The sequence below is a fragment of the Hypanus sabinus genome, chromosome 22, assembly GCF_030144855.1.
Source record: "Hypanus sabinus isolate sHypSab1 chromosome 22, sHypSab1.hap1, whole genome shotgun sequence".
NCBI classification, from domain to species: Eukaryota; Metazoa; Chordata; class Chondrichthyes; order Myliobatiformes; family Dasyatidae; genus Hypanus; species Hypanus sabinus.
In genome coordinates, this window is record NC_082727.1 from 40,226,637 (window position 1) to 40,253,867 (window position 27,231).

Here is a 27,231-nt window from a genome sequence, read left to right on the forward strand (position 1 = left end):
TGCCGGTATGAACATCCAGCTCACAGACTTCCGTTGATACCCCTGCCCCCCCTTACCCCCATCCCTATCTATTATTTCAGTCTGGTACTCTTTCTCTCTTTTTTCCCCCCTCACTATAATCTCCCCCCAGCCCTACCTTTCTTTCTTTTATTTCCCATAATTCTCCACCTTCCTCCAGCCCATTTCCCTCCAACCTATCACTTCCCAGCTCTCTATTTTATCCCTTCCCCAACTTTTTATTCCCCCCCCCCCTTTGACCGTCCCATGTTACTTCACTCCCGTTGAAGGGTTTCGGCCCGAAACGTCGTCACTACCTCCTCCCATAGATGCTGTCTGGCCTGCTGAGTTCTGCCAGCATTTTGTGTTTTTACAAATTATTTCTAGTTTGGTTTTGGTACAATTTTCTTTAAGAGACATGAGTATCCAAGAAAATATTAAAGGATACAATTAAAATTATTCTTGGAGGAACATAAAGAACGACAGGTCTCTTCACTCCCGAATGTAGAATGTGGTGAATCAGTGGAATTTGCTGCCACAGAGGCCACCTCTAAGTATATTTGAGTCCTTGATTAGTTGAGGGTTTTGGGGAGAAGGCAAGAAAATGGAGTGGGGGTTGAAATAATCAGCCATGATTGAATGGCAGAAGAGACTTGAAGGGCTGATTCTGCTCCTGTATTTTATGGTCTTGTAAGAAGACATTCATTTTTGAAATTGCTAATGTGCTGCTTGAAGATTTTTTGTGATGTACATGATGATGGGAACTAGAAATAGGAATTAATTATTTTGATTTTCACCTGCTCGATCACCCAGACAAATCACAACTGATCCATTAATTCCCCTGAATTTGTCATCTGGGAGTAAGTGTCGAGCAGATAAGCTGTCATTACTGTTTCAGAACAGGTTGCTAGGGAATGACTAACATTAAGAACTCATCTCTTTAGCAGATGCTGAGTGCTTGAAATGGTTTAATATGGACACCACTTGACATTAGTAATTTATTAGTACCTAAAATAATTGATTATTGCTTTATTTCTCCACTCAAAAACAAATGTATACCAGAATTATTCTACTTTGGCTTGAAAATTAGGTAGTCAAATCATCTGGTAAATTGTGGGTCATATATAATGCTTTTTAATGTGTTTTTTTTCTTTGCATTTCAATACCTTATAAATGTAATATTTAACTATTTCAGATGAAAAGAAGAAAACCAGGTCAATTGATAATGAATTGAATCCTGTGTGGAACGAGGTGAGATTCTTTTGACAAAGATGTATTCTTAAATTTGAAACCTGTTTAAAGCAACGTCAGATTTTGTCACTTTGGAGACTATAGTCTGCATTTTGGAACTCACTAAGTATTGCATAGCTACAGTTTTATAAATTTCCAATCTGTGTGAATATGACTTTGTAGTAGCAAAATGAACTTTACAATTCACTTTTCAATGGTAAATGTTGATCTGATGATCTCTCATTTCTGCTTGTTTCCAAAAAACAATGGAGAGAAGACTAACATGAAAAATTCCCACCACTTCAAACTACAATTATTCAGCATATATTGAAATTGTAATTATTCTGGAGTATAATTTATTCTGATTCTGATATTTTTGTTGACAATTGATTTATTTATTCACCAACAGAAAATTGAATTTGATTTGAAGGGAGTGGCCCTAAGTTCTTCCTCATCAATTCTTGTTGTGGTTAAGGACTATGAGACAATTGGAAAAAATAAGTAAGTGTTCTGACATTCAACTTTTTATTGCCCTCTAGTCTTCCTGCATTGGAGGTGTATCAGTATCAAAGCATTATATAGTGTTTTACAACTTGGTTAGCTTGAAGTTTTGGTGTAGTTAATGTAGACTATATCACTCCAAATGTCCTGAAAGGCAGAATTGGTAAGCAGTTAATTTTGCTCCAAATAATTCTTAACTTGTTTGTTCAGTCAGTATCTTGTGTAGTATAACCCATTGGAACTAGTTCCTAATCAGCATTGTCAGCCTATTGACTTAATTGATACCGGTCATTTTATCTAAAATCTAAAGCCTTTTAGAGCTGTGAATGCCTTGTGGTCACTTGCCATATTATTATTCATAAGCAGTCAGGTTTGCTGAACATTACCTCCTTGTGTGTCAGCTGGGATCTGTATTTAATTTTGTTTGCTGGAAACATATGTCATGGTTCACTTCTCAACTAATGAAAAGGCACCACCTTTGGTGCCAGACCTAACTGATCCTGCATTAAGATTAGTTTATTTTAAATTTGTGTTTTCCAATTCACTAGTTAGGTGTGAATATGAATTTAATCACCTCCCTTTGGGTCTCTTTCACCTTCCCTTTCTCCCATGATCTACTCTGCTCTCCTGTCAGGCTCCTCCTTCAGTCTGTTATCTTTTCCACCTATCACCTTCCAGCTTCTCACTTCAGTCCCTTTCCCCTCTTTTGGTTTCATAAATCACCTGCAAGCTTGTACTCCTTCCCTTCTCTTACTCTACTGTAGTGATAAGGCCACCCTCCGGTTGGAGGAGCAACACCTTGTATTCTGTCTGGGTAACCCCCAACCTGAGAGCATGAACACCGATTTCTCAAACTTCCAGTAATGGCCATCATTCCCCATCCCCTTTATCCTCCTCTCACGTCATCTCCTTGCCTGCGCTCTCTGGTGCTCCTCCCACTTTTCTTTCTTCCATGGCCTTCTGTCCTCCTATTAGATTCCTCTTTCTCCAGCCTGTATCTCCTTCACCAATCAATTTGCTAGGCCTTTACTTCATCCCTCCCCTATTCCTGGTTTCACCTATCACTTTGTGTTTCTTCCTCCCCCCCCCCCCCCCAAATGATGACTCAGTTTTTTTTTCTCCAGTCCTGAGGAAGGGTTTTGGCCCGAAATGTCGACTGTACTCCATTCCATAGATGCTGCTTAGCCTGCTGAGTTCCTCCAGCACTTTGTGTGTGTGGCTTGGATTTCCAGCAACTGCAGTTTTTGTCTTGTTTGTGGTGTTTTCCCAATGCCTTGAGATGCCCCCTTGAGGTAGCTCAGCTCTGAAACGTGAGAAGGCAGGGGTTATGGTTGTCTGGTAGATCACAGGTTTTGTGCCAGGTTTGTTTTCTACCCATTTCCTGGATTGAACAAAGGTTGTGCTGGTTCATTTTAATATGGTGGAAAGTTTGTCCACGGGAAGTGGTGGCTTCGGAGTTATGGGAAGCGGTCGACATTTTCTGGGTTTTGTCATGTGTACTTTTATTTCCTTAGGACAGCATAGTTGGTGCAAGTGTATCAATAAATCTAGACAGTGCATGAATAGGAAGAGATTCCAAGGGAACTTCATGGAAGTTTAATAAAAGTGAAAGATCAGGAGGTAGCCAAATGAGGACAGCAAACTGATGGCTTCTGACATTTCATAGTCAGTGTACCTACACCAAATAATGTGATAATTAATATGAATTTTGTCAGCACTTGAGGTACTGAAAGAATGGCTGATGTTGTGCCTTTTATTTAAGAAAATAATTTAAGAATGACATGCCATTAAGCCTTAAGACCATAATACATAGGAGCAGAATGGGACCATTCAGCCCATTGCATCTGCTCCGCTATTTAATCATAGCTAATTTATTTTCTCTTTCAACCCCTTTCTGCTGCCTGTAACCTTTGCCACCCTTCCTAATCAAGTGCCTATTAACCTTTGCTTTAAATATACCTAAGGACTTCGCATCAGTGGTGCACAAGTTAATGGAAGGGATTTTGAGAGGTAGGATTTCCTTGCATTTGGTATAGGTGAGTTCACTCGAGGGATCCTACTTTCTACAATGATTCCTACATTGCTCACTCACAGCAGCACACACAGTGGGGCAAGCTGCAGCATGATCCACATCTTTCATATTCACTCCCAGCTTTAACAACTGTAAGCCAAGATACTGATTAAAATTCTTTGTGAGCTCATCCCATATTATTACATATCTATTCTCCATCCAGCTTTTCTTGGTATTGGTGCCTCTGCTTGGTTTCTGTTGCTTTGCTGCCTTTTAAATCCTTCAACCTTCACTCCTGTATCTCAACTTTAATTTCCACTATTAAGTTTGCCTCAATCAACCCATCTTTACACTTTTTAAAATTCCTGCTTCATCTCTCTCCCACAAATTTTAATGTGCTTTAAAAACAGTTGTCTGTGCATGAACATTTTTTTTTAAAGAATAAAATCTCACTAAGAAGGCACCTTTTCATTTAAAATGCCTTCTCTTCAAGATATACCTATTACTGTTTGTTGTTGGGTGGAGAGAATTGCTTCTCTGGTTTACAGAGAACTCTGAAGTGAAGCCTTATTCCACAAATTTCACATTTTCTGCCTAAAATTGGCATTTGTTCAAAAGTGGGTGGAGACACATCAGACATGTCTGTCTCATTAGTCATTATGAGTAACTCTCTTTAGACTTGCAGTTCATAAAATTTGTCAGGCAAAGGGCAAGGGGTTGGGGGCTGGCGAGATAGTTGAACTGAAACCATTTCCATGGCTTTATAGCCTCCTGTGTTGTAATCTTTATTTCCTGTAAAATTTATTGTGGATTAACTTTTTCATTCCATTACATAATTTAAAAAATACCTACTAAATGGAACTTCTGGTTGAATATGCTGTGTTGGAGAACTGAATTCTGTTGTGGAAGTTGGGGGTATATAAGCCCTTTTATTGCAGTTGCATATTGAGGTAGGGCTGGGAAAAGTGCACAGGATTTGGGGAGGGAGCTGAAGGTGTTTTGGCAATGCTGTATTTTTTTGCTGCCTCATAGCTTCATCAGCTAATTCTTTACACTGTGTAACCGGTGTACACCCTGCTTGGTGGGTGTGCAGAGAACTGGATACACTGCTTTAGAAACATAGAAAACCAACAGCACAATACAGGCCCTCCAGCCCACAATGCTGTGTTGAACATGTACCTACTTTTTAGGGTTACCCATTACCCGCTATTTTTCTAAGCTCCATGTACCTATCCAGGAGTCTCTTAAAAGGCCCTATCGTATCTGCCTCCACCACTGTTGCTGGTAGCGTATTCCATGCACTCACCACCCTCTGCATTAAGAAAAAACAACTTACCTCTGACATCTCCTCTGTATCTACTTCCAAGCACCTTAAAACTGTGCCCTCTTGTGTTAGCCATTTTGGCCCTGGGAAAAAGCCTCTGACTGTCCACACGGTCAATGACTGGCATCATCTTGTACACCTCTATCAGGTCACTTCCCATTCTCCATCGCTCAGCCTATTCTCCTAAGGCATAGTCCCCAATCCAGGCAACATTCTTGTAAATCTCCTCTGCACCCTTTCTGTGGTTTCCACATCCTTCCTGTAGTGAGGTGATCAGAACTGAGCACAGTACTCCAAGTGGGGTCTGACCAGGGTCCTGTGTCGCTGTAACATTACTTCTCGGCTCTTAAGCTCGATCCCACAGTTGAAGGTCAATGCACTGTGTGATTGTGTGGCTGCCTTAACCACACAGACAACCTGCACAGCAGCTTTAAGTGTCCTCGGACCCCAAGATCCCTCTGATCCTCCGCATTGCCAAGAGTCTTACTGCTTTGTAGGGTGATCTATTGAAGAAGGTAGAAAAGCAATAATTGGTTATCTATCGGTATTGGGTGTTAATTTTTGTTAAGTTTGATTTATTCCCTCAAAAAACAGTGACGTAACTAGTCTCGTGTCTTGTTGGAAAATGTTTAGAGATAGAGGAGCACAGTTGCACATTGTTTTCAGGATTATAGAGACATGTTTTGCAATCCAGGAGTGGCTCAAACTTAGACAGAATCAGCAGTTTGAACATTAAAAAGAAATCCTTTCTGGTAACATGTGGGATTGAACATGGAATATTTCTGTGTAGCATAAGGCACGGTACAGGCCCTTCTGCCCACAATGTTGTACCAACCTTATAACCTACTCTAAATTTAATCTAACCCTTTCCTCCTACAGAGTTCTCCATTTCTGTCATTATCCATGTGCCTATCTAGGAGTTTCTTAAATATCCCTAATGTAAACTACCAGCACCCTCCATGCACCAGGGTGTTCAGTGCACCCTCTACTTTATGTAAAAAAAAACAAGCAAATAAACTTACCTCTGACATTCCCCCCCCCCACTGTATTTTCCTCCAGTCACCTTAGAATTATACCCTCTCATTAGCTTAAGTATTTGGATGTGCTGTAAAATATTAAGACATTCTGTCATGACTCTTATTTTGAAACAAATGCCAATTCACAAGTTACAAACAAGAAAATCTGGAGATACGGAAAATCTAAGCAACGCAGTGCTGGAGGAACTCAACAGGCCAGGCAGCAAATATAGAAAAAAGTGCAGTCGATGTTTTAGGCTGAAACCCTTCGGCAGTATTGTACTTTTTTCCATAGATCTTGCTTGGCCTGCTGAGTTCCTCCAGTATTTTGTGTGTGTGTGTTGCCTGTTCCAAAGGTCTGCTTTTTATGTGCTGTTTAAAAACATTTCCTTGCCTGCTTTTTATTTCTGCCCTTCCCAGTTAATGCTGCATTTCTCATAATTACGGCATCACTTAAAGGAACTCTTAAAAAGCTGTTCAGTGTTAGTTCTATAGGTGTTATTGTTCTTGCAAAATACCAAGTCACCTAGCAACTGCTTTGACAGGACACACCTCTAGTGCAGGGAATACAGAAAGTCCAAGCAGTTTTGTTCTGTTCTCGGGAACACTTTTTTAAAAACTTGTGCTTAGCTTTTGTAAATCTACGTTGGATTGATGCACTTGTATTGGATATGTGAATATCTTTTCATCTGATTGGTTTCTGCAAAGTTTATAAATGTAGACTTTGGCTCAGAACCAATGAACTTTCTGCAATGCACCAAGCCAAAAGTCTCAGTTGAACTTTTAAGTAATTCCATGTGGGGAAAGTAAAGTTGAATGTTAGTTTTAACTTGGTGCTTGGTTGTTGTGATCATTTTAAACATAGAAACCTAGAATTTAAAATAACTGAACTAAGCACAAAATAAAGACTTCCTGAACAAGAATCAAAGTTAGTTTCTGAGCACTGATGCCAAATGCGGCATTATTATCGTTGTGACATAATGTTGCCTGATACACTTCTTAATAATTTTTTTAATGGAGAAGGGTTGGGGAGAGAGTTAAGAAGGATGGAAACAAACTGATTTGGATTTATTTTGCATCGATTTTTATCTCCGGTCATTTTTGATTTGGTTGACAAGATTATCAAACTTAAAACTATCACGTAATTATTTTGAGAATTTCTTTCTTGTTACAAGTGATGTGTGAAGGTTGAACCTTTAAGCATGCATTAATCACACTTGGGTGACATTGATGTTTTATCTGAGTATGCACAATGACAGGCTACAAGTAACTAAAGCTGGTTGTTGCTATGGTTTAGTTAAATTCTTGCTAAGCAGGTTTAAGCTTGTGTTAATTTTAGGATTTGCTCAATTCGCCACTGACTTCTGTGGTACAGGGTGTAGCAAGAGAGCATGCACAGTGAAGAGGCCCTTACTCCTTAAAATAAGGAGGCCCTTATTTTCAAAAACCAATCCAGTTTGTCCATAAGCATTATGACATAATTGATTATATTCCAGTGTCATTCAGTTTGTGCAGAAAGAATGCAACCATTTCTACTGGTAGCTTGTGAAAATGTTAAATGTTCTCTACATTAGGAAAGTAGTTAGCCAATGTAATAACATGGTCCAAGGCTAGTATTTGGTAGTTGAAATCCAAATACAGAATCTGGCCTTTTTTGTCACCCAATTTGAAGCTGTGGTTTGACCTCATTGTGGGCCCATTGCTCCAGTCTTTAATGCTCCAGTCTTCAATGAAAAGCACCAAATTCAATGCCTTGAGCTGCCCCAGAATTGACACAAGCCCCTTAACCAGAGGTGTTCACTTAATAATGGCCTTTGTTCACTCCAGTGGCTCTCAGCTGCAGCTCCAAGTTGCGGTTTGCATGTGACAGTGGCCACACTCTGATGCACCACTTTGACAGGCAGACGAAACAAGGTGGCCTCATACCCTGGTGAAATAGGGACATGCCTGTCCTCGCATGTGAAGTCAGCTCTGGCAGACTGGGCAGATGAGATCTATAGTGAGGTCCAATGGCCAGGAAGGTGGTACTGCAACACTCCATGAAGAGTGAAGAGCAAGACAAGGAGCAGAATATGTCATAGTCATCCACTGCAACCAAGGAAGACCCCTGTTTGTGATGCTTATTCTTACCACAGGGCCCAGACTTCTGAGATTGAGAGGGAGGGTCTGCCCCTTTTCCACTTTAAAAAGTTCTCCCACAAAGGTTTTCTGTCATCGTCGGACATGATGTACAGCTACCAGGAAGGTAACTTGTGAGTTGTTCGTAAACCAGCCTCAGCCTAGACTGATGACACATTGGTGTGGCCACTGTCGCTGCTGCTGGGAACTTGCTTAATCAACCAAATAGTTGCCATGACAACATAGAGGCTAGCGCAATGCTATTACAACTTGGGGTATTCTGGAGTTCAATTCTGGCATTATTCTGTGTGTCCTCTTCATGGAATGTCTGGGTTTACTTCATGTACCCCAGTTTCCTGCCAAAGGCATAACGGTAGGTTAATCAGTCTTGTAGACAGTCACATGATTAGGCTGTGGTTAATCAGGGATAGTGGGGATGCTGGGGTGGCTTGTCTCAAAGGGCCGGAGTACAGTGTTGTATCAGTAAATAAATAAATGCAACATTGATGGAGAAGAAACAAGGAAAGACGAGACTTCGGATGCTGGAAGGACTTTGTATATGAAGCAGGATCTTGGTGGCAAAAGGATGGCTGCCATTTTGGGTTGAGACACTGCAAGATGTAGATGGAAGATGGTCAGGATATAGAAGTGAAAGTGAAGAGTGTAAAACAGAGACTTGTAGGTGACAAGGGGAGCCTAGGATAATGGGACGATGGAACTAGGTGAGGGAGGGAATAGCAAAGGTGAACTTAGAGAAGAAATCCAGATAAATGTTTGAAGGGTAGATGGTGGTGGGTGGGGAAGGGTTTTGAGTCTAAGTAAAGAGGAGGGAGAGATGGAAATGTTCAACACGGGGAGAGAGAGAGATACTTGGTGGATTGGTGTGAGTTGGAATAGATCATTGTGAGCAGGTAGCCAGAAATTGGAAAATGTAATGTTCATACCATTGGGCTGTCAGTTATCCAAGTTGAATGAGATTCAGACAAGGAAGCAAATCTTTTAATTATTTTCTGAAAAGTGGTTCTTAATTCTACCTGGTTAGCTTCAACAAAATATGACAATCTTGCATCAAAATTTTAAAAATGCATGCAGTACGTTCATTGGATAGTCTTGTCAATCAAAATAAAGACACCTGTGGGTATGTGATTGACAGACTCCTTAAACTTAAGGTGAAGAACACTATTTTAAAAAAAATACCCCGCCTCCTTGATGTTAGGAATGAGAACAGGGTATGCCTGGGGTGATGCAGGTCTCTCCTCACTGCTGCCTTCAGGAAGGTAGTATAGGAGCCACAGGACTTACACTATCAGGTTCAGGAACAGCTATTACCCCTTAACCGTCAGGCTCTTGTGGATAACCACTCAACTTCACTTGCCCCATCACTAACAAATTCCCATAACCTATGGACTCACTTTCAATGCCTCTTCATCTCGTGTTCTTGATATTTATTACTTAGTAATTATTTTTTTCTCTTTGTATTTGCAAAGTTTGTTGTCTTTTGCACATTGGTTGTTTGTCTGTCCTACTGGTTATGCTTTTCATTGATTCTGTTGTGTTTCTTGGATTTACTGCAAGAAAACAAATCTCGGGTTTGTGTATGTACATGGAAAATAAATTTACTTTGAACTTTAAGAGGAATGGTTTAAAGCATTAATAGAAAGTGGTAGAGATTTTGAACAGTGTTTGCATCAGACTTCAAGATAGTGGAGAGTAAATATCCTATTATTGAGAAATTGGGGAAAGAAGGAGGAAAGAATTTGAAACTTGTTATCACCTAGTGACAAAGAATTGGTTAAATCGAACAAATGATGGGCATGCTCTCAGGACACAATGGCAAGCTTTGTAGCATTTTTAAAAAGATGTGGCTGTGTGGGGGTGTAAATTGGGATCTCATTTCCGATATCCTGGAGTGATGTGCACATTTTAATTCTGGATTAAACTGAGGAAGCAAAGGTGCGACAGGTTGAAGGAAAGATGTGCGTAATCTTGGGGAAACTCATTTCACATTGGTTAATTCAAATTTAGCCATTGTGTTATTGTGTTTGGAGAATGGCAGTGGCCCTTGCTAACAGTACATTTGTTTTGTAAATTTTTTGGGGGAGGAGGTTTCATGTTGCACAGCTAAATATTTAGACTCACATTGGTGAAATGTTTCTTTTGGCCTGAGCTGACCTTGCTTTCAATGATTTAATGCTGATATAGAAAATGCTTTAAATTGCAGAGTTTGGTATTTTTAAAAATTAATATTCAGAGAATTGAGGGATATGGTGTTGGTGCAGGAATGTGATATTCCTGGTATTTAATTGAACATTGGCGCAGTGAGGTGGGGTAGGGTGCTAGAAAGCGAAGTGGCCTGCGGGGGTGGTGTGTGTGTGTCCTGGGTAGTTAAGAGTTTACATACTGTTGCATCTGAAGATCATGAGTGAGGACAGCAGATTATTCCTGAAGGTATTAATAACAATAAGCCTCTATCACCGTGATTACTAATATCTTTAAATTTTCACATTTCAGTATTTACTTTTGAGCCTCAAAAGTGCCAAGTTCAGATTCAAAATGGTTTCCCTAGATATACTCCCAATCACCTAATGACTGTCCTTTGTCTCACTATAGATACCTAACCGTATCCTTAAATGGATGTTTCCATATGTTGGGAAAGGATGAATGGGAATGATTGTGGTGTGACGGGTGTTTGAGTGTAAAAAGCTTGAGCCTTGGCAACACTGAGTATGGAAATTTTGACTTTTGTGGAGCTCGTGGGCTTTTGAAAATGCTGTTCAAATTCCAAACTTGTTGAAATACTTTTGCTTTTTTTTAATTTAATCCTCACATAAACTGTTCAAAACCTGGCAAATTGTTTTTAAACTGTGCAGCATGGACATTGGAATAACTGTTCTATTTGGGCACTGTTGCAGAGAGTTTTCTTCATGCCCACAACAGTGACCTTGTGTTTGAAGAATCTAAGGGCAGAGCACTCACATAATAAGAATTTTGTATTTCTAAGATTTGCAGATGACAGAACAGTTAGTTAGCTTGCACTTTTCAGTTCTTGTTTGACAGTCAATTAGTTCAGGATTTAACACACTTTTCAATCTGCTACCATAAATGGAGTGTCACCATTTGTACACAATATGTGATCAGTCCTTCTGGACCAGTCTTTCAGCCCTCTCACGTTCCTACCATTGGCCTTTGGCTATAATGTGCAATGAGCAAAGAACATTTGAAACAGAAGAGCAAATATAGTTTAAACTAGAAATCATTGGAATAGTCTGTGGTAATGTAGAATGTAAATAACATTTATGTACGATCTTTCAGACTTTTGCTATGACCAAAGTGGAGGTAGAGTGGAAAAATGTTCTTTCTTAAAGTTCGCTCAAAAAGAAGCACTTATGGAGAGAAGAGCGGAGTCTGCATTTTGCACTGATCAATTGTCTGAACCATTCTTACTTACTTAGTATTCCATGTAGATGTGCTTTTATTTCAGATTTGCAGCACCTGCAGGATTTTGATTTTCTTTCAAAATACATTTACCTCTAACAGACTGATTTTTTTTAATCTAGCAGAGTTGAACCTTTTGGTTCAGTTATAATGCAAAGTATAACTTGGTTGTCTTTTGCAGGGGCCCGCTCTGGGATGGGAATAGCAAGCTGTGGAAGAGGCATAAGATACAAAATGCAGTTGTAAATGGTGTTTGGAGATTGCCGTGCTTCTTTGCTGTCTTAATGGTAGTTCTATCAGTCAGATTCCTACATATAACTTTTACATTGAGTCATCTAGAATTTGCATTGGTGATAACAGTGTAGATCAGGAATCTGCACATTTGCCTCAACAGCAACACTTGGCAGAATTTTGGAGAACCAATCCATGCCAAAACTCTATCTTCTGCAGAGGAAATGAGGCAGCAGAATTGGATAAAAAGGTGTGACAGTGATGAATTTGGGGGTGGGAGGGTCCATCTTTCAAGAGTTATGTTGTACAAGCTTGGGTGCCCAAGGCTTTTGCCAACATGGAACAGAGAGTGAGTTTGTAGATCTGTCAGGAGCAAAGGATGTTGGAAATGGAAGGGGTGGCTCACTGCGGAAGCAGTGTGGTTCAGGTGGCAGAGGAGGAGTGCTAGGGGTGGTATGGGTGCAGATACACTCAGCCGCTGAGATACCAGGCATAGTAATTTGATTCCAAACAATTGGTTTATTGATCACTACAGAATATCTCTCTGGTGTTTCCTGCTCCCTCTCTTTCCCTTTTCCCAGCCATGATTCCCCCCTCTCCCTGCCCCCTTCTGACTCAGTCCACAATAGAGACCCAAGTCAGAATTGGGTTTATCATCACTCACATATGTCATGAATTTTTTTTTATATTGCAGCAGTACAGTGCAATACATAAAATTACTACAGTACTGTGCAAATGCCCTGGGCACCCTAGCTATATATATGTGCCTAAGACTTTGACACAGTACTGTATGTTTGGAGAAAAATTTGTGGGTGTCATGGATAGGAGAGGATAGAATTTGGGGGTTGGTGGTCAAATTGCAGATGAATCATTGGCCAAATGTAAAGCGCTATACATGGCAAGTGATCTCTTTGTGTAATCATATTATGCGAATGGTAGTGCTGACAATTTTGGCCTACGATCTTCTGCTCCAAATGCAGTGGCCTTTTCGCAGGAGACATCGTTGGCATAGACCATGAATTTGCACTGTTTTTACCCTATTGCCTCTGATCTTGGAAATTTTATTGAAAAGGAATTTTGTGATACAGTGTAGTGTACATATAACGGGATCAAAGACAAACAACTGTGATGAGACTTCAGACCCTGTTTGAGGGCAGGGGATAAAGTTAGGCTCAGCATGAGCATAAATGAGCACTTTAAATTATTGTAGCCAATTCATCATGGCTTTGGATTACATTCAACGCAAGGGTGAATGCTGTTCTGTTCTCATTTAAGGGCTGAGCAAAATCTAATATTTCCTGATGAACTTGCAAACAGGTAGGATAATGATCCAATTGCACCCACACAGAAGATTATATTTGCTTAAGGCTGGGAACTAGCATAGCTCTCCACTGAGTATATGATCAATTGTCACTTAGCAGTAGCCATTGGGACAGTGCCACAGAATACATGAAGCCTAATGGCAGCAGTGCAATTATCAATTTGAACAGTAAATTATGATTCCTTGCCCCTTCTAGTATTATTAAACAGATCTCAAGTAGTGTGGTAATTAGTGCTACCAATCTGGCAAATGCCTTGCTGTAGCATTTAAAGGGAAGTGTTCTCTGGACAAGTATACAGGTCCCAGAAAATTTATGGCAAGCTGTGCCTGACAATAGCCACTTAGGTTGCTCTTTGATGTAATTGCTGCAGCATGACATTGTGATTAAGGCTGAAACTTCCATAACCAAGAATGATAAGTAAGTACGGCACTAGGTCATTCAACAGCTTGTGTCTGCTCCACTATTCATACGGTGTTCTTTTACTTGAATATTATTTTCTTGCATGAATCCCATGACCTTTGCTATCCAAAAACCTATTATCTCTACCTTGAGTATAGATGGGGCTGCGGAAGCTGGATGAAGATTCCCTCTCAGGTGATGAAATTTCTTCTCATCTTGGTTTTGAGTAATTGACCCCCCCCCCCCCCACACACCCTTTTTGCATCTGGGACACAAACGAATGGGGCACACGACTGCATCTCCTTGCCACCCTCGAGGCAGGAATGAAGTTAGTGTAAATGAAAGGGATAAGAAAAAATCTACTATTCAAAATTAATTGTGTATTGCCTCATTCCATCGAGTTTGTTTTCAATATTGGGTTGACCAGAATTAATTAACACTGTTAAAAATTATTAAAGCAAAACTAGCGAGGCAGCGCTTTGGGAAGCTGGGTCCTCACAGTTGCTGAAAACACAACTGTATTGTAATTGTGTGGTAAATAGCAAAGGGTCATTTGGGACATATGAATCTTGCTTAAAGTTTTTGTACCTTCATTCTTGCTTTGATGGTGAAGAACCATTCACTTTGATTTCTTTTTAACAGCCAACTATGGGAGATTGTTAAAAAAGGTTAAATTCTGCCCAAACCTGCACTATGTTACAAAAAAACATTACTGGAAGATTTTAATGACTTAAAATTCATAGTTTTGCTGGAAAATACAGCTGTATTTTTCCCCTCTATCCTTAAGCCAAGGAATAAGAATTATCCAAATCAACACACAAAATGCTGGAGGAATTCACCAGGTTACGCAGCATCTATGGCACGGAATAAACAGTTGACTTTTCTGGCCGAGACCCTTCTTTGGCAGTGGAAAGGAAAGGAAAATGTGCCAGAATAAAAAGGTGGTGTTGGGAGAGAAAGTAAGATAGTTGGAAGGTGATGGGTGAAGCCAGGTGGGTGAGAAAGGTGAAGGGCTGGAGAGGAAGGAATCTGATCAGAGAGGAGAGTGGATCATTCAAGAAAGGGAAGGAGAAGAGGACATGGGGGAGGTGATAGGCAGGTGAGAAGAGGTAAGGGACCAAAGTGGGAAACAGAAGAAGGTATGGAAGGAAATTTTTGTTTTTTTTACCAGAAGGAGAAATTCATATTCATGGAGACTACCCAGATGGAACATAAGGTGTTGGTCCTCCAGCCTGAGGGTGGCCATATCCTGGCACAACAGGAGGCCGTGAACTGACATGTCAGACCAGGAATGGGAGATTTGCAGGTGAAGTGTTGCCTCTCCTGAAAGGACTGTTTGGGGCCCGGAATGAAGGTGAGGGAGGAGGTGGAAGGGCAGGTGTCTTTGGTCCTGTAATCCTCAGGTTTGGCCAGCATGTGTTTGTCTAGGGGAAGACAGCCTCTGGCCCAACTGAGAGATCTCATTTGTGTGGGTGCTGCAGAACGTGTTGCCCGGTTACAGATTTGCACCGCAAAATATCAGGCAGTCCACCATTTGCAATTAAACAACTGAACTTTATAAATCTTAATCTGACTATAGGGTTAGTAAAGAAAATAAAAAGAAAAAGGGCCCATTGTAATGAAACTGTCTAATGTGCAAGTTGGAGCTCACAGACTCGTCCATTCGTCCCCCATCGACCTCCTCCGAGTGTCACTGACTGTTGGACCCTCACTCCGAGTCCACTCTGTCCGGCAGTCTACCAACTCTTTCCATTCATGTCTTCTCTCTTCATCTCTCGCGGACAAAAGACCACAAAATCCCTGTTCCCAGATCCACAAGAAAGAAAAACATTCCTCTAGTTAGCTAGCATACATTCCAAAGCCCCCATAATCTCTAGTCATAACCCAAACATTGCTGCTACAGAGAAACTATTAGCTTAGCAGTGAAACAGTTCAGAGAGTATCAGCAGTGTAACCTTACAGCGAGTTACAGTCCCTTGAAGGGGTAAGTGCTGAGAGGGAGATTAGTGGGAGAGATGAATGGACAAGGGAGTCATAGAGGGAATGATCCCTACAGGAAGTGTAGAGTGGAGAAGAGGTAAAGATATGTTTCATGGGAGAATCCGTTTGGAGATGGCAAAAGTTATAGCAAATGATGTATTGGATGTGGAGGCTAATGGGGTGGTAGGTAAGTACAAGAGGAACTTTGTCACTGTTAAGGTGGTGGGAAGATTGGCTGAGCGCGGATGTTCAGGAAATGAAGGAGATGCAGGTGAGCAAAGGAAACCCCATTCTTTGAAGGAGGAGGACATGTATCATGTCCTGGAAAGGAGAGCAGTATCCTGGGAACAGAAGCGGTGCAGTTGAAGGAACTGAGAAAAGGGAAGAGCATTTTTACAGGAAACAGGTTGGGAACAGGTGTAGTCAAGATAATCACGGGAAACAGTACATCCATAAAAGATGTCAGTCTACAGTTTGTCTCTGGAGGTGGAGAGAAAGATTGAGAAAATGGAGGGAGGTGTCAGAAATGGACTAAGTGAAGTAAAGGGCAGGGTGTAAGTTGGAGGCAAAGCTAATGAAATTGCACCAAGGCATTCATCAATGTAATGGAGGAAAGTTTGGGGAACATTACAGGGGAAGGCTTGGAACGTGGTCTGTTCTACGAAAAGGCAGGCATAGCTGGGTCCCATGCAGATGCCCATGGAAAATGTGAGAGGAGCCAAAGGAAAAATTGAGGGTGAGGACCAGTTCTGCCAGATGAAGGAGGATGGTGGTGCATGGGAACTGGTTGCTTCTTTTATTGAGAAAGAAGTGGAGAGCTTTAAGACCTTCTTGATGGGGCATAGAAGTGTATAGGGACTGGACATCCATGGTGAAAAAGAGATGGTCAGAGCCAGGGAGTAGAATATGACTGAGATGATAAAGAGCATGAAAAGTGTCACAGATGAAGATGGGAAGGGACTGAACCAAGGAGACAGAATGGAGTCAAGGTTTGAAAATAGAATGAAGTTAAATATGACTTTCCTTTCCAGGACATTGGGGTTTCCCTTCCTCCATCATTGATATCCATTGTTTATTTAGTAAATATAAATTTCATTGCCATGACTTGTGCTGAGCAAGGATTAAATACAGACTAGCTAATAAAACCCAGGATGGTGGTGACATATCTCTTCCAGACAGACCTCAACATTACTGTTAAGTGATTCGTAGCTCTGCAGCTGTATATTTAAGCTTTAATGGTCAGGCATTGTTACAGTTTAACAGATTTAAATTTGTATGTCCTTTAAAGAACAACATTTGTAAGTAACTCTATTAATGAGAATCATGGACCAATAGAGTGACTATTCTTAAATTGTGCATGAATTTTAATAGCAGTTGACAAGTAGAAACTTGTTTATGTACTTTTCCATTCTTTATAAACTTGGATATTCTAATGTAACACTTTTTAAAAACAAGTCTGAGCAGCAGATTGACTATCATATATAGTAGCTTCTGACTTTAAATCCCTAGTTCATGTGCACACAAGCTGAATGTAATTGTAGATTTTTTTGGAACTTATGAAATATTGTTCCATTGACTCAAAATAAAGATTTAGTATAATAATAAAGATTTGGAAGGGGTATAATCTATAAATGTTCAGTGCAGAAAACAGAATTTTATCCTCACTTTCATCTTGAATGATTGATCAGTATAAATATAAGAAGTCTTCTGTGATTATACAAAACACCCCTGTCATGTAAAGTCTTGATTCCTGGACATCTTTGAGTATGTGCCAGGTCTGTCATTTTTTACATAAAAATATCATTGCATTTTTATGTAAAACATGACAGGAGTTTCCTTAATAGTTTTCAGGATATTGGATGACTTTGAATACAAGTTTCACTTTGTTTCCTTGTCTTGAAAAAAAACTGAGTTCCATTTTCATATGCTTTCTCAGCAGTGAAAAGTTCAGCTGATGCTGAGGTGGATCACTGGGATACACCATTAGTGATGTCACTTGGGGTCATTAGGTGTTTTGGGTCTTTCAACATCAGGCGACCCAGCCAGGGTTGACCAGGCCCAGGCTGGTGTCCCAGCAGCCCTGGTCCACGGGTCATGTCTCTTGACCCACAGCCACCTGGAGGCTCACCCAGTAGCCTCAGGGATGGTCCTAATGCTCTTTTCTTTGCAGCCCCGGTAATGCCAAGTGGACAGTAGGCTAAATGAACTGAATGAATGTTAGCAGTGGGTGTTTCTCGTGAAATTCGAACTCCGAATAGTCTTGCACTGTCTCCTGTCAATTTGCTTCCCAGCCTGCAAAGTGACATGGTTCAGCACTGTACCTTTTCGTTTGTGGTTACGTTTGTTCTTAATGCAACTTGTCAACACACATAGGTTGTTTTAATCCAAAACAATACAGTCTGCTATTTTTTTAAAAGCTAACACTTCCTGGTGGAATAATGTGGGAAGAGAGCAAGGGATTGCACTCAGGGGTTTCAGGGAAGAGAAGTGTGCGCAGTCACAATTACGACAGAGGAAGTACTCAGGAAGCTGAATAGTCTAAGGGTAGATACATCTCCTGGACCAGATGGAATACACCCTCGTGTTCTGAAGGAAGTAGCTGTGAAGATTGCGGAGGCATTAGCAATGATCTTTCAAAAGTCAGTAGATTCTCGCATGGTTCCGGAGGATTGCAAATGTCACTCCACTATTTAAGAAGGGGGCAAGGAAGCAAAAAGGAAATTATAAGCCTGTTAGCTGGACATCGGTGGTTGGGAAGTTGTTGGAGTCGATTGTCAAGGATGAGGTTATGGAGTACCTGGAGGCATATGACAAGATAGGCAGAACACAGCATGGTTTCCTTAAAGGAAAATCCTGCCTGACAAACCTATTGCAATTTTTTTGAGGAATTTACAAGTAGGCTAGACAAGGGAGGTGCAGTGGATGTTGTGTATTTGGATTTTCAGAAGGCCTTTGACAAGGTGCCTCACATGAGGCTGCTAAACAAGATAACAGCCCATGGAATTACAGGGAAGTTACATACGTGGATAGAGCATTGGCTGGTTGGCAGGAAACAGAGAGTGGGAATAAAGGGATCCCATTCTGGTTGGCTGCCGGTTACCAGTGGTGTTCCACAGGGGTCCGTGTTGGGGCCGCTTCTTTTTACGTTGTATATCAACAATTTGGATTATGGAATAGATGGCTTTATTGCTAAGTTTGCTGATGATACAAAGATAGGTGGAGGGGCCGGTAGTGCTGAGGAAACAAAGAGTTTGCAGAGAGACTTGGATAGATTGGGAGAATGGGCAAAGAAGTGGCAAATGAAATACAATGTTGGAAAGTGTACGGTCATGCACTTTGGTAGAAGAAATAAATTGGCAGACTATTATTTAAATGGGGAGAGAATTCAAAGTTCTGAGATGCAATGGGACTTGGGAGTCCTCGTGCAGGATACCCTTAAGCTTAACCTCCAAGCTGAGTCGATGGTGAAAAAGGCGAATGCAATGTTGCCATTCATTTCTAGAGGAATAGTGTATAGGAGCAGGGATGTGATGTTGAGGCTCTATAGGCAATGGTAGGACCTCACTTGGAATACTGTGTGCAGTTTTGGGCTCCTTATTTAAGAAAGGATGTGCTGACATTGGAGAGGGTTCAGAGAAGGTTCACTAGAATGATTCCGGGAACGAGAGGGTCAGCATATGAGGAACGTTTGACCGCTCTTGGACTGTACTCATTGGAGTTCAGAAGAAATAGAAACATTTCGAATGTTGAAAGGCATAGACAGAGTGAATGTGGCAAAGTTGTTTCCCATGGTGGGGGAGACTAGTACGAGAGGGCATGAATTAAGGATTGAAGGGTGCCCATTCAGAACAGAGGGTGGCGAATCTGTGGAGTTTGTTGCTACGGGTGGCAGTGGAGGCCAAGTCATTAGGTGTATTTAAGGCAGAGATTGACAGGTATCTGAGTAGCCAGGGCATCAAGTGTTATGGTGAGAAGGCGGGGGAGTGGGACTAAATGGGAGAATGGATCAGCTCATGATAAAATGGTGGAGCAGACTTGATGGGCTGAATGGCCAACTTCTGCTCCTTTGTCTTATGGTCTTATGGATTACTTTGAACAGGATTGTGTCCAGTTCAAGTCATCCAATATCCTGAAAATAATGAAGACATGACTGAACATTTATAATTGTGTATGAAGTACAGGCAGATGAATGTAGATCTTTGGAATGATGAATATTGTAAACTTCCAATTGTCTTTTTTCGTAACAACTAAGGACATTCACTTTCTTTTCCCTTCACTCAGTGACCAGGAGCAATTTGGAGTGGTAGTATGGTGAATTATGAAACTTGTTTATTAATATGATAAAATTGAGGAAAAGCAAAGGGGAAAAGTCAGGACAGTGCGTCCCCCAGGAAGTATTCAGTTTGTGTTTAAATTCCTTCTACAAAATGCATGATGGTTCTGATATTACTGCAAGGCCTTCTGGGCAACAGTTAAGGTTAACATTCCAGATCTGTCATTATGGACTGGTGTATAGCCCATATTTGGTACAAATAACAAATTTTCCTACCCAAGAAGTCACTGAAAACCACTTGGATTTTGGAGGATATGTAGTTGTCAAGGTCAGCTTTGATTTTTGTATTTTAATTAGCTGTAGTTCTCTTTCTGCACATGTCATCTGGTTTGATCTTGTACCTTGGCATGATTCATCCAGTAACAGTCAGGTGTGACATAGAACCTCTCTGCATTAGTAACTAAACTACTATTGCCATTTAGACTTGGGTGTGGTTTTGAGCACTTGGAGAGCTAGGAGCACTGTACAGCACTGTATTTGTCACTGTGGAACAGAGAATAAGTTTGTAAGTGGGATGGGAACAAATGATATTAGGAATGGTGATAGTGAAGCACCATGGGAGGGGTGTGGGACAGGTAGCAGAGAAGGAGTGCCGGGGCGGGGTAGTGTGGGTGCAGACACTCCCAACCCTGAGACATTAGGCAACATTTGATTCCAAACAACTGGCTTATTGATCATTTCAGAACGTCTCTCTGGTGCTTCCCACTCCCTCTCCTCTCCCTTCACCTTTTCCCAACCATGATTCCCCTCTCAGTCCACAGTAGAGACCCATATCAAAATCCAGTTTATCATCGCTCACATAACATCATATTTGTTTGTTTTTGCAGCAGCAGTACAGGGCAATACATAATTATTACAATACAGTGCACAAGTCTTGGCCTCCTTAGTTATATACAGCATATGTGCCTAAGATTTTTTTATATTATTGTATGCAGGATTGGAGGGCCATAGCACAAATGTGAAGAGGTTTGGGCATAGTAGAAATGTTAGTAGAGGTGTACTTGTGGATGGTGTGCTAGAATTAGAGGAAGGAGGCATGTGTTGGAGGCGGTTTCAGCACAAGGCTGGAGACGGGTTGTTGTGGCTGTTGGAGCTTTTGGGTCATGGAGATGTGAAGAGACCTGGGCTGGACTGAAAGCTTGAAGTAGGCTCTCAGTTGACTTGGGTGCAAGAGTGATATGGGTGGAAATTGGTAGAGATATGAGGACAGATGGTGAGGTTGGTGATGGTGCAGTTTTGGAAGGTGAATGGTTAAGCCATGAAGTTGTATCCTGCACAGACATGAAGAAACTTGGGGGATGAGGTTTGTGGTGGGTGTAACAGATGTACAGTCCCTTGTAAAAGTATTCAGTCTCCAACCCTTTGTTCACATAAGTGAGTATTGCAACCAGGGATATTGATCAATTTAACTGAGAATTTTAATCAGTGAATCAATTCTCTTTTTTTCCATTGAAGAGCCCAAAAAATCAGGGAAAATCGTAAAGCATGTAAAACTAAAAATTCAAAAACTGAAACATCAGCAGTTCAAAAGTACTCACCAACCCCTTTACTCAGTACTTAGTTGAACCACTTACTGTAGCTATTGCATTCAGTAGTCTTTCTGAATAATTCTCTATTAGTTTTGCATAATGTGATGGAGCAAGATTTGCCCATTCCTCTTTGCAAAATTGCTCAAGCTGTGCCAGGTTAGTTGGGTAGTGGCAGTGGACAGCAATCTTGAGGTCTTACCAAAGATGTTCAATCAAATTAAGGTCAGGACTCTGACTTGGCTGCTCAAGGACATCCACTTTCTTAATTTGAAACCTCTCCATAATTGCTCTGGCAGTGTGCTTTGGTCATTGTCTTGATGAACAGCAAACTTCTTCCCCAGTTTAAACTTCCTGGCAGAAGCAAGCAGGTTTTTATCAAGAAATCCCTGTATTTAACAGCATTCATCTTCCCATCAATCCTGACCAAATTTCAAGTCCCTGGTGAAAAGCATCACCACATCATGATCAACAACACACACAAAATGCTGGTAGAACACAGAATGATGTTACCTCCACTGTACTTTATGGAGAATTTCAGCAGGCCAAGCAAGCATCTATTGTAAAAAGAACAGTCGATGCTGGATGGGAGAAAAAAAGCTGAGGAGTAGATTTGAAAGATGGGGGCGGGAAGAGAGAAACGCCAGGTGATAGGTGAAATTTGGAGTTGGGGGATGAAGCAAAGAGCTAGGAATTTGATGAAAGAAACAGAAGCCAGAGAAGAAAGAAAAGGGGGGGGGGATGAGGAGCACCAGAGGGAGGTGATAGGTGGGCAAGGAGATAACATGAGAGAGGGGCAAGGGGATGGGAAATGGTGAAGGGCTGGGGAGACGTTATCAGAAGTTTGAGAAATCGATGTTCATGCCATCAGTTTGGAGGGTACCCAAACATAATATAAGGTGTCGTTCCTCCAACCTAAGTGTGACCTTATCCCGACAGTGGAAGAGGGCATGGATGGACATATGGGAATGGGAAGTGGAATTAAAATGGATGGCCACAGGGAGATCTCGCTTTTTCCGGTGGATAAAGTGGGAATGCTCGGCGAAGTGGTCTCCCAGTCTATGTCAGGTCTCACCGATTGTACAAGAGGCTGCACCAGGAGTATCGTGCACAGTATATGACCCCAACAGACTCGCAGCTGAAGTATCGCCTCACCTGGAAGGACTGTTTGGGGCTCTGAATTGTGGTGAGGGAGGATGTGTAAGGGCAGGTGTAGCACTTGTTCTGCTTATGAGGATAAGTGCCAGGAGGGAGATTGGTGGGAAGAGATGGGGGGGGGACAAGTGGACAAGGGAGTCGCGTAGGGAGCGATCCCTGCGGAAAGCAGAAAGGGGGGAGGGCAAGATGTGCTTGGTAGTGGTGCTTCATACTGGTGGGGGTGGGGGGGGGGAGAGTGGGTGAGCAAGTACATCAGCAAGCCTATTAAATATTTCCACTTCCTGTTGTAGGTTCTATCCACTGTTTTAAAACTCTTTGAATTGGTAACTGCAAAAAAAAGGGATGTTGCTCCTGGGATTTACATTATCCAAGTGACCCTAAGCTGCATTAGTAATAATAGTCTTGCTTTTTTTCCATAAATGGGAAAAAACAAAATCTCAAATTTCCTGAGTTCGACGGGAAACAAATGGAAAAACTGTTGTCATTGCAGGGAGGAGTAGAAATCCAATCAGAAACAATAGGATCATGAGTGAACAGGAAATCCTGGTTAATGGTGAATGTTTTTATTTCCAGTGAATTTCTTAGAAGAACCCTGCTGTTTTAGTTCTCAATTCTCAATCACTATGCCTCCTGACACCTGTAATTTTGATTGGGTAGACTGCCGATTGAAACTATGGCTATGAGATGGGGAATTGGTTCTTCAGGCAAGATTAACTAGCTGACAGGATAACTGTGATTTATAAAAGACCAGCTTGCTGGCATAGAGCATGTGATTTCATTTGCAATGGATGGCTGTCTGTCCCTCTGGTAAATCCCATAATCTGCTTGTGATATGGCAGCAGTGCACCTACTGGCCTTTACTAGGTTGGCAGTGTGACCTTATGCCCAGCATGTTCTTCCAAACCTCATCCTGGGTTGTGCCTGGTATTTGAAACCTGTATCTGCTTTGCATGGAATGTAGATGCTCTTTAGTGAGTGGGTAAATTACTTTACAAAAAGCAGTAAATTCTTTATTACCACAAGAACTAGGAGTGGCTTTCTGTTGTGTAGATGTGGTTTTATTAGATGCTGAGTGGCACTAAACTTGTAGGAACACACAAAGGCATTTCAGGGAGCAAGATCCAGACAAGTTGAGATCTGCTCCTACATTTGACTATTTTTCCCCCCTTTCATTGGTCCTTGTGATATTCAACGAGGAGTCCTTGCGGTTAAAATGGTTCAAGAGCTTGTGGATGGTACCTTGCTAATTTTTATCTCTGAATATTAGTTAAGACATGCATTTGACATGGGATAAGACTGTGCAATTTGGTGTACGGCATTTAATGATTATATTTGATTGTTTCTACCTGTCTGTTTTTAATTAGAGATACAGAATGGTAACAGGCCTTGCTGGTCCAACGAGCTCAAACCGCCCACTTGCACCCATGTGATTAATTAACCTTGTCTTTTTACATCCTTGGGATGAGGGAGGAAAGAGAAGACCCCAGAGAAAACCCAAGTGATCACAGGGAGAATGTACAAACTCCTAGCTAGTGGGAAGATTTGAACCCAGTTGATGATGCTATAATAGCATTACTCTAATTGCTAAACCATCATGCGGTACCATAAAGAAGAACCAAATGCAGACAGGATGTGTGTATGTTGTGGGATTGCATTTTTCTGACTATAATGGTAAACCGAATAGTTGTTGTGGCTTTCTAAATTGTCCATTTTCTGTGTTAACCTGTCTTTTTCTCTTCCACCTCCCACACATATCATTGAAATTAACAAACACTACCTTACCTCAGTCAGCACTATCTTTAGATGTCCCACTGACATTGCCCTTAAAAAGACATTTCCTCCTCCCCCATCTGTTTTATGTTTGGTTTTTAACTTCAATCTTTTCTCAGAACTAACCATCAGTCTGTAAATTACCTGTCAGTTTTTTTTGCGTTTCACAGATGCTCCTGACCCAGTATGTTCATTCTGAATATTCAACATTTGCTACTTTTTTGTATGAAGCGGATATGTTTTGTACATAACCAAAATTCAAATATGTTCGATCAACCTCAGCAAAGGCTGGGAGATTCCTTGCTACCAGCATCATGGGGAGGAACAAGCTTTGCCAATGAACAGGCTAACTCAGTGATTAACACAACTTCACCGGTCTGCTCCACTTCTGACCTGAGAAGAAGGCCAACACTACTAGTTATGGCAGCAACTTGCCTATCAAAAAGGCTGACGTACTTGCTCCCCAAGACTGAGATTGTTATAATTTTTATCACACCCATGTTCTTAAGGATTTGATGGCTACCATCTGTTTGCAAATGAACACCTCATTAAAATACATACCTCATGAAGGTACTGTTTGCATTTCACACAAACTGAGTGTGAGATGTGGTTGTTACAGACATCCCACCCTGAAAAAACTCATTTCAGGGAGGTAGCACCATCAATTTGTGCAAAACTCCCGGAACTTCCGGTAGAAGAGGGATGTCTGCAATAGAGGAGCTCCTCAGCAGCTAGCCAGCTAGGTTAAATAACTTTAGTTATTCTAATAAACAAATGACGCCTGTTAAACTCACCTCAACAGTCATTTAACCCACCACGGGCGATAGAAAAGTCACTGTTGCAAACAGTGCAGCGAGCAACACTGTCATTATTTTGACCCCTATTAGGCAGGGGTACACTTTAGTGTAGTCTGGGGAGAAGTATGTTTTATATTTTCTTTTTTTGGAACACTCTGCTATGTCGCACTCTCTCTCGCACTTGCTCTCATGCTCACTGTCTCTCTCCTGCTCGCTCGCTCTCAAAAAAATCAATTTCCGGGATATTGTATATAATTTGCAAGCGTCAGGGAGCCGCTATCAATATGCGGGAGACTCCCGGGAGAGGTAGGATGTCTTTATTACCAAAGGTATTCCATATTACATAAACAAGGAAGAAAAGTTGATCTCTCCAGCTGAATTGTGAGGTTGAAGCAACACACAAAAAGCTGGAGAAACTCAGCAGGCCAGGCAGCATCTATGGAAGAATATAGTTGACATTTCAGCCAAGACCCTTCAGCAGGACTGGAGGGGAAAAAAAAGATGAGTGGAGTTAAAAATTGAGGAGGTGACCTTGAAACCCCACCTTTTAATTCTACTCATCTTTTTTTCTCCAGTCCTGCTGAAGGGTCTTGGCCTGAAACGTTGACTGTACTCTTTTCCATAGATCCCACCTGGCCTGCTGAGTTCCTCCAGCACTTTGTGTGTGTGTTGCTTAGATTTCCAGCATCTGCAGGTTTCTCTTGTTTGTGATGTTGAAGGGTGTCTCTTCATCAGTTGGAAATTGGCTTGCACAATGTTAGTAATCATCACATCATTAAGATACAGAACCAGACCTTTGTCACACCTTTCACCTGCTGAACGGGCCAGAATGTCTGACTGGCATTTACTATTCTCACTTGCTACAATCTTGAGGTGGAAGTCTCAGGGCTTTTTCCCCATTTGTATACCCACAAATATATACCTACTATTACAATTAGCCTGCCTATTTCTTGAAGATAACATAGAGGCTTAAACTATGTCCACTTCTTACTCTCCATTCCAGATTATTTAATCTATCCAAATTCTTAAAAGAACATCAGTCTTTCTTTCTGAACTCACTTTTGTATTTAGTGTTTTGAGTAGATAATTATAAAAAAAGTAACTCCCCATTGCTAAGCTCATCAGCAAGCTGATTCCTCCATCCCGGAAACAGATCTTCTGTTATTGAGTTTTCCCTAAATGCCTTTTTATTACAGGATAGGTATATGGTGGAATAGTGGGTGAAGACAGGCCACGTGAGGGAGTCAGAGAAAATTGATGGGAACTGTTGAACAGTAGCTCAATCCGTCAAAGGACAAGGAAGTGGACTTGAACGTCAGAGCAGTAATGATGCTATTGAATGGTGAAGCTGACTTGAGGAACTGGATGGCCCTCAATAACATGCATTGATTTTAGTGTGTATCATCTACAAGATTCATGATATCACTTCCCAAATCTGTAGACTCCTGCCATTTTGGACAAGGGCAGCTGACACAGGGTCCCCACCTGCTGTTTCTTCAAGTTTCTTATCGATTTGATTTGAAAACATGTTTGTTTATGAAATCATGAATTGCTGAAAGCACTCATTAAGTTGGACAAAATTAATAGCGAGGGAAATGGCTAATGTTCAGATTATTTTCTCATTTGATGATATTTCTGTAGTAAGTTCTTGAAGGGGGGTCATGGTAACATAGTGGTTAGCACAACACTTTACAGTTCAGACGACCCAGGTTCCATTCCTGATGCTGCCTGTAAGGAGATTGTATGCTCCCCAGTGACCGTGTAGTTTCCCCTGGGTCTCTGGTTTCCTCCCACAATCCAAAGACGTTCTGGTTGGTAGTTTAATTGGACATTGTTAATTATCCCGGGATTGGGCTGGTGTTACACCGGGGTTTGCTGGGTGGCGAGCTTTGAGGAGCCGGAAGCACCCGTTCTGTGCTGTATCTCAATCAATCAATAAATACAACCTGAAACAACTTTTCTCCCCCTCCACAAACACTGCCTGATGTGAATATTTTCATGTAAAGGAATTACTTTTTTTTTAATTTTAGGCTTTCAGCAAATGGATTTTTTGTTCCATTGACTGAAATTTAACACCCAAACT

The 27,231-nt window shown here is 41.3% G+C and overlaps 1 protein-coding gene across 5 annotated transcripts in view; it reads left to right on the forward strand.

Moving 5' to 3' along the window:
- The window catches only part of LOC132379550 (myoferlin-like), a 263,587-nt gene that overhangs the window by 12,570 nt on the left and 223,786 nt on the right, over window positions 1–27,231 (forward strand). For all 5 annotated transcript variants that reach the window (XM_059947586.1, XM_059947583.1, XM_059947585.1 and 2 more), the window contains exons 2-3: window positions 1,193–1,248; window positions 1,637–1,728. In XM_059947586.1, the coding sequence (XP_059803569.1) occupies window positions 1,193–1,248; window positions 1,637–1,728 (148 nt within the window). The remainder of the gene's footprint in view (window positions 1–1,192; window positions 1,249–1,636; window positions 1,729–27,231) is intronic.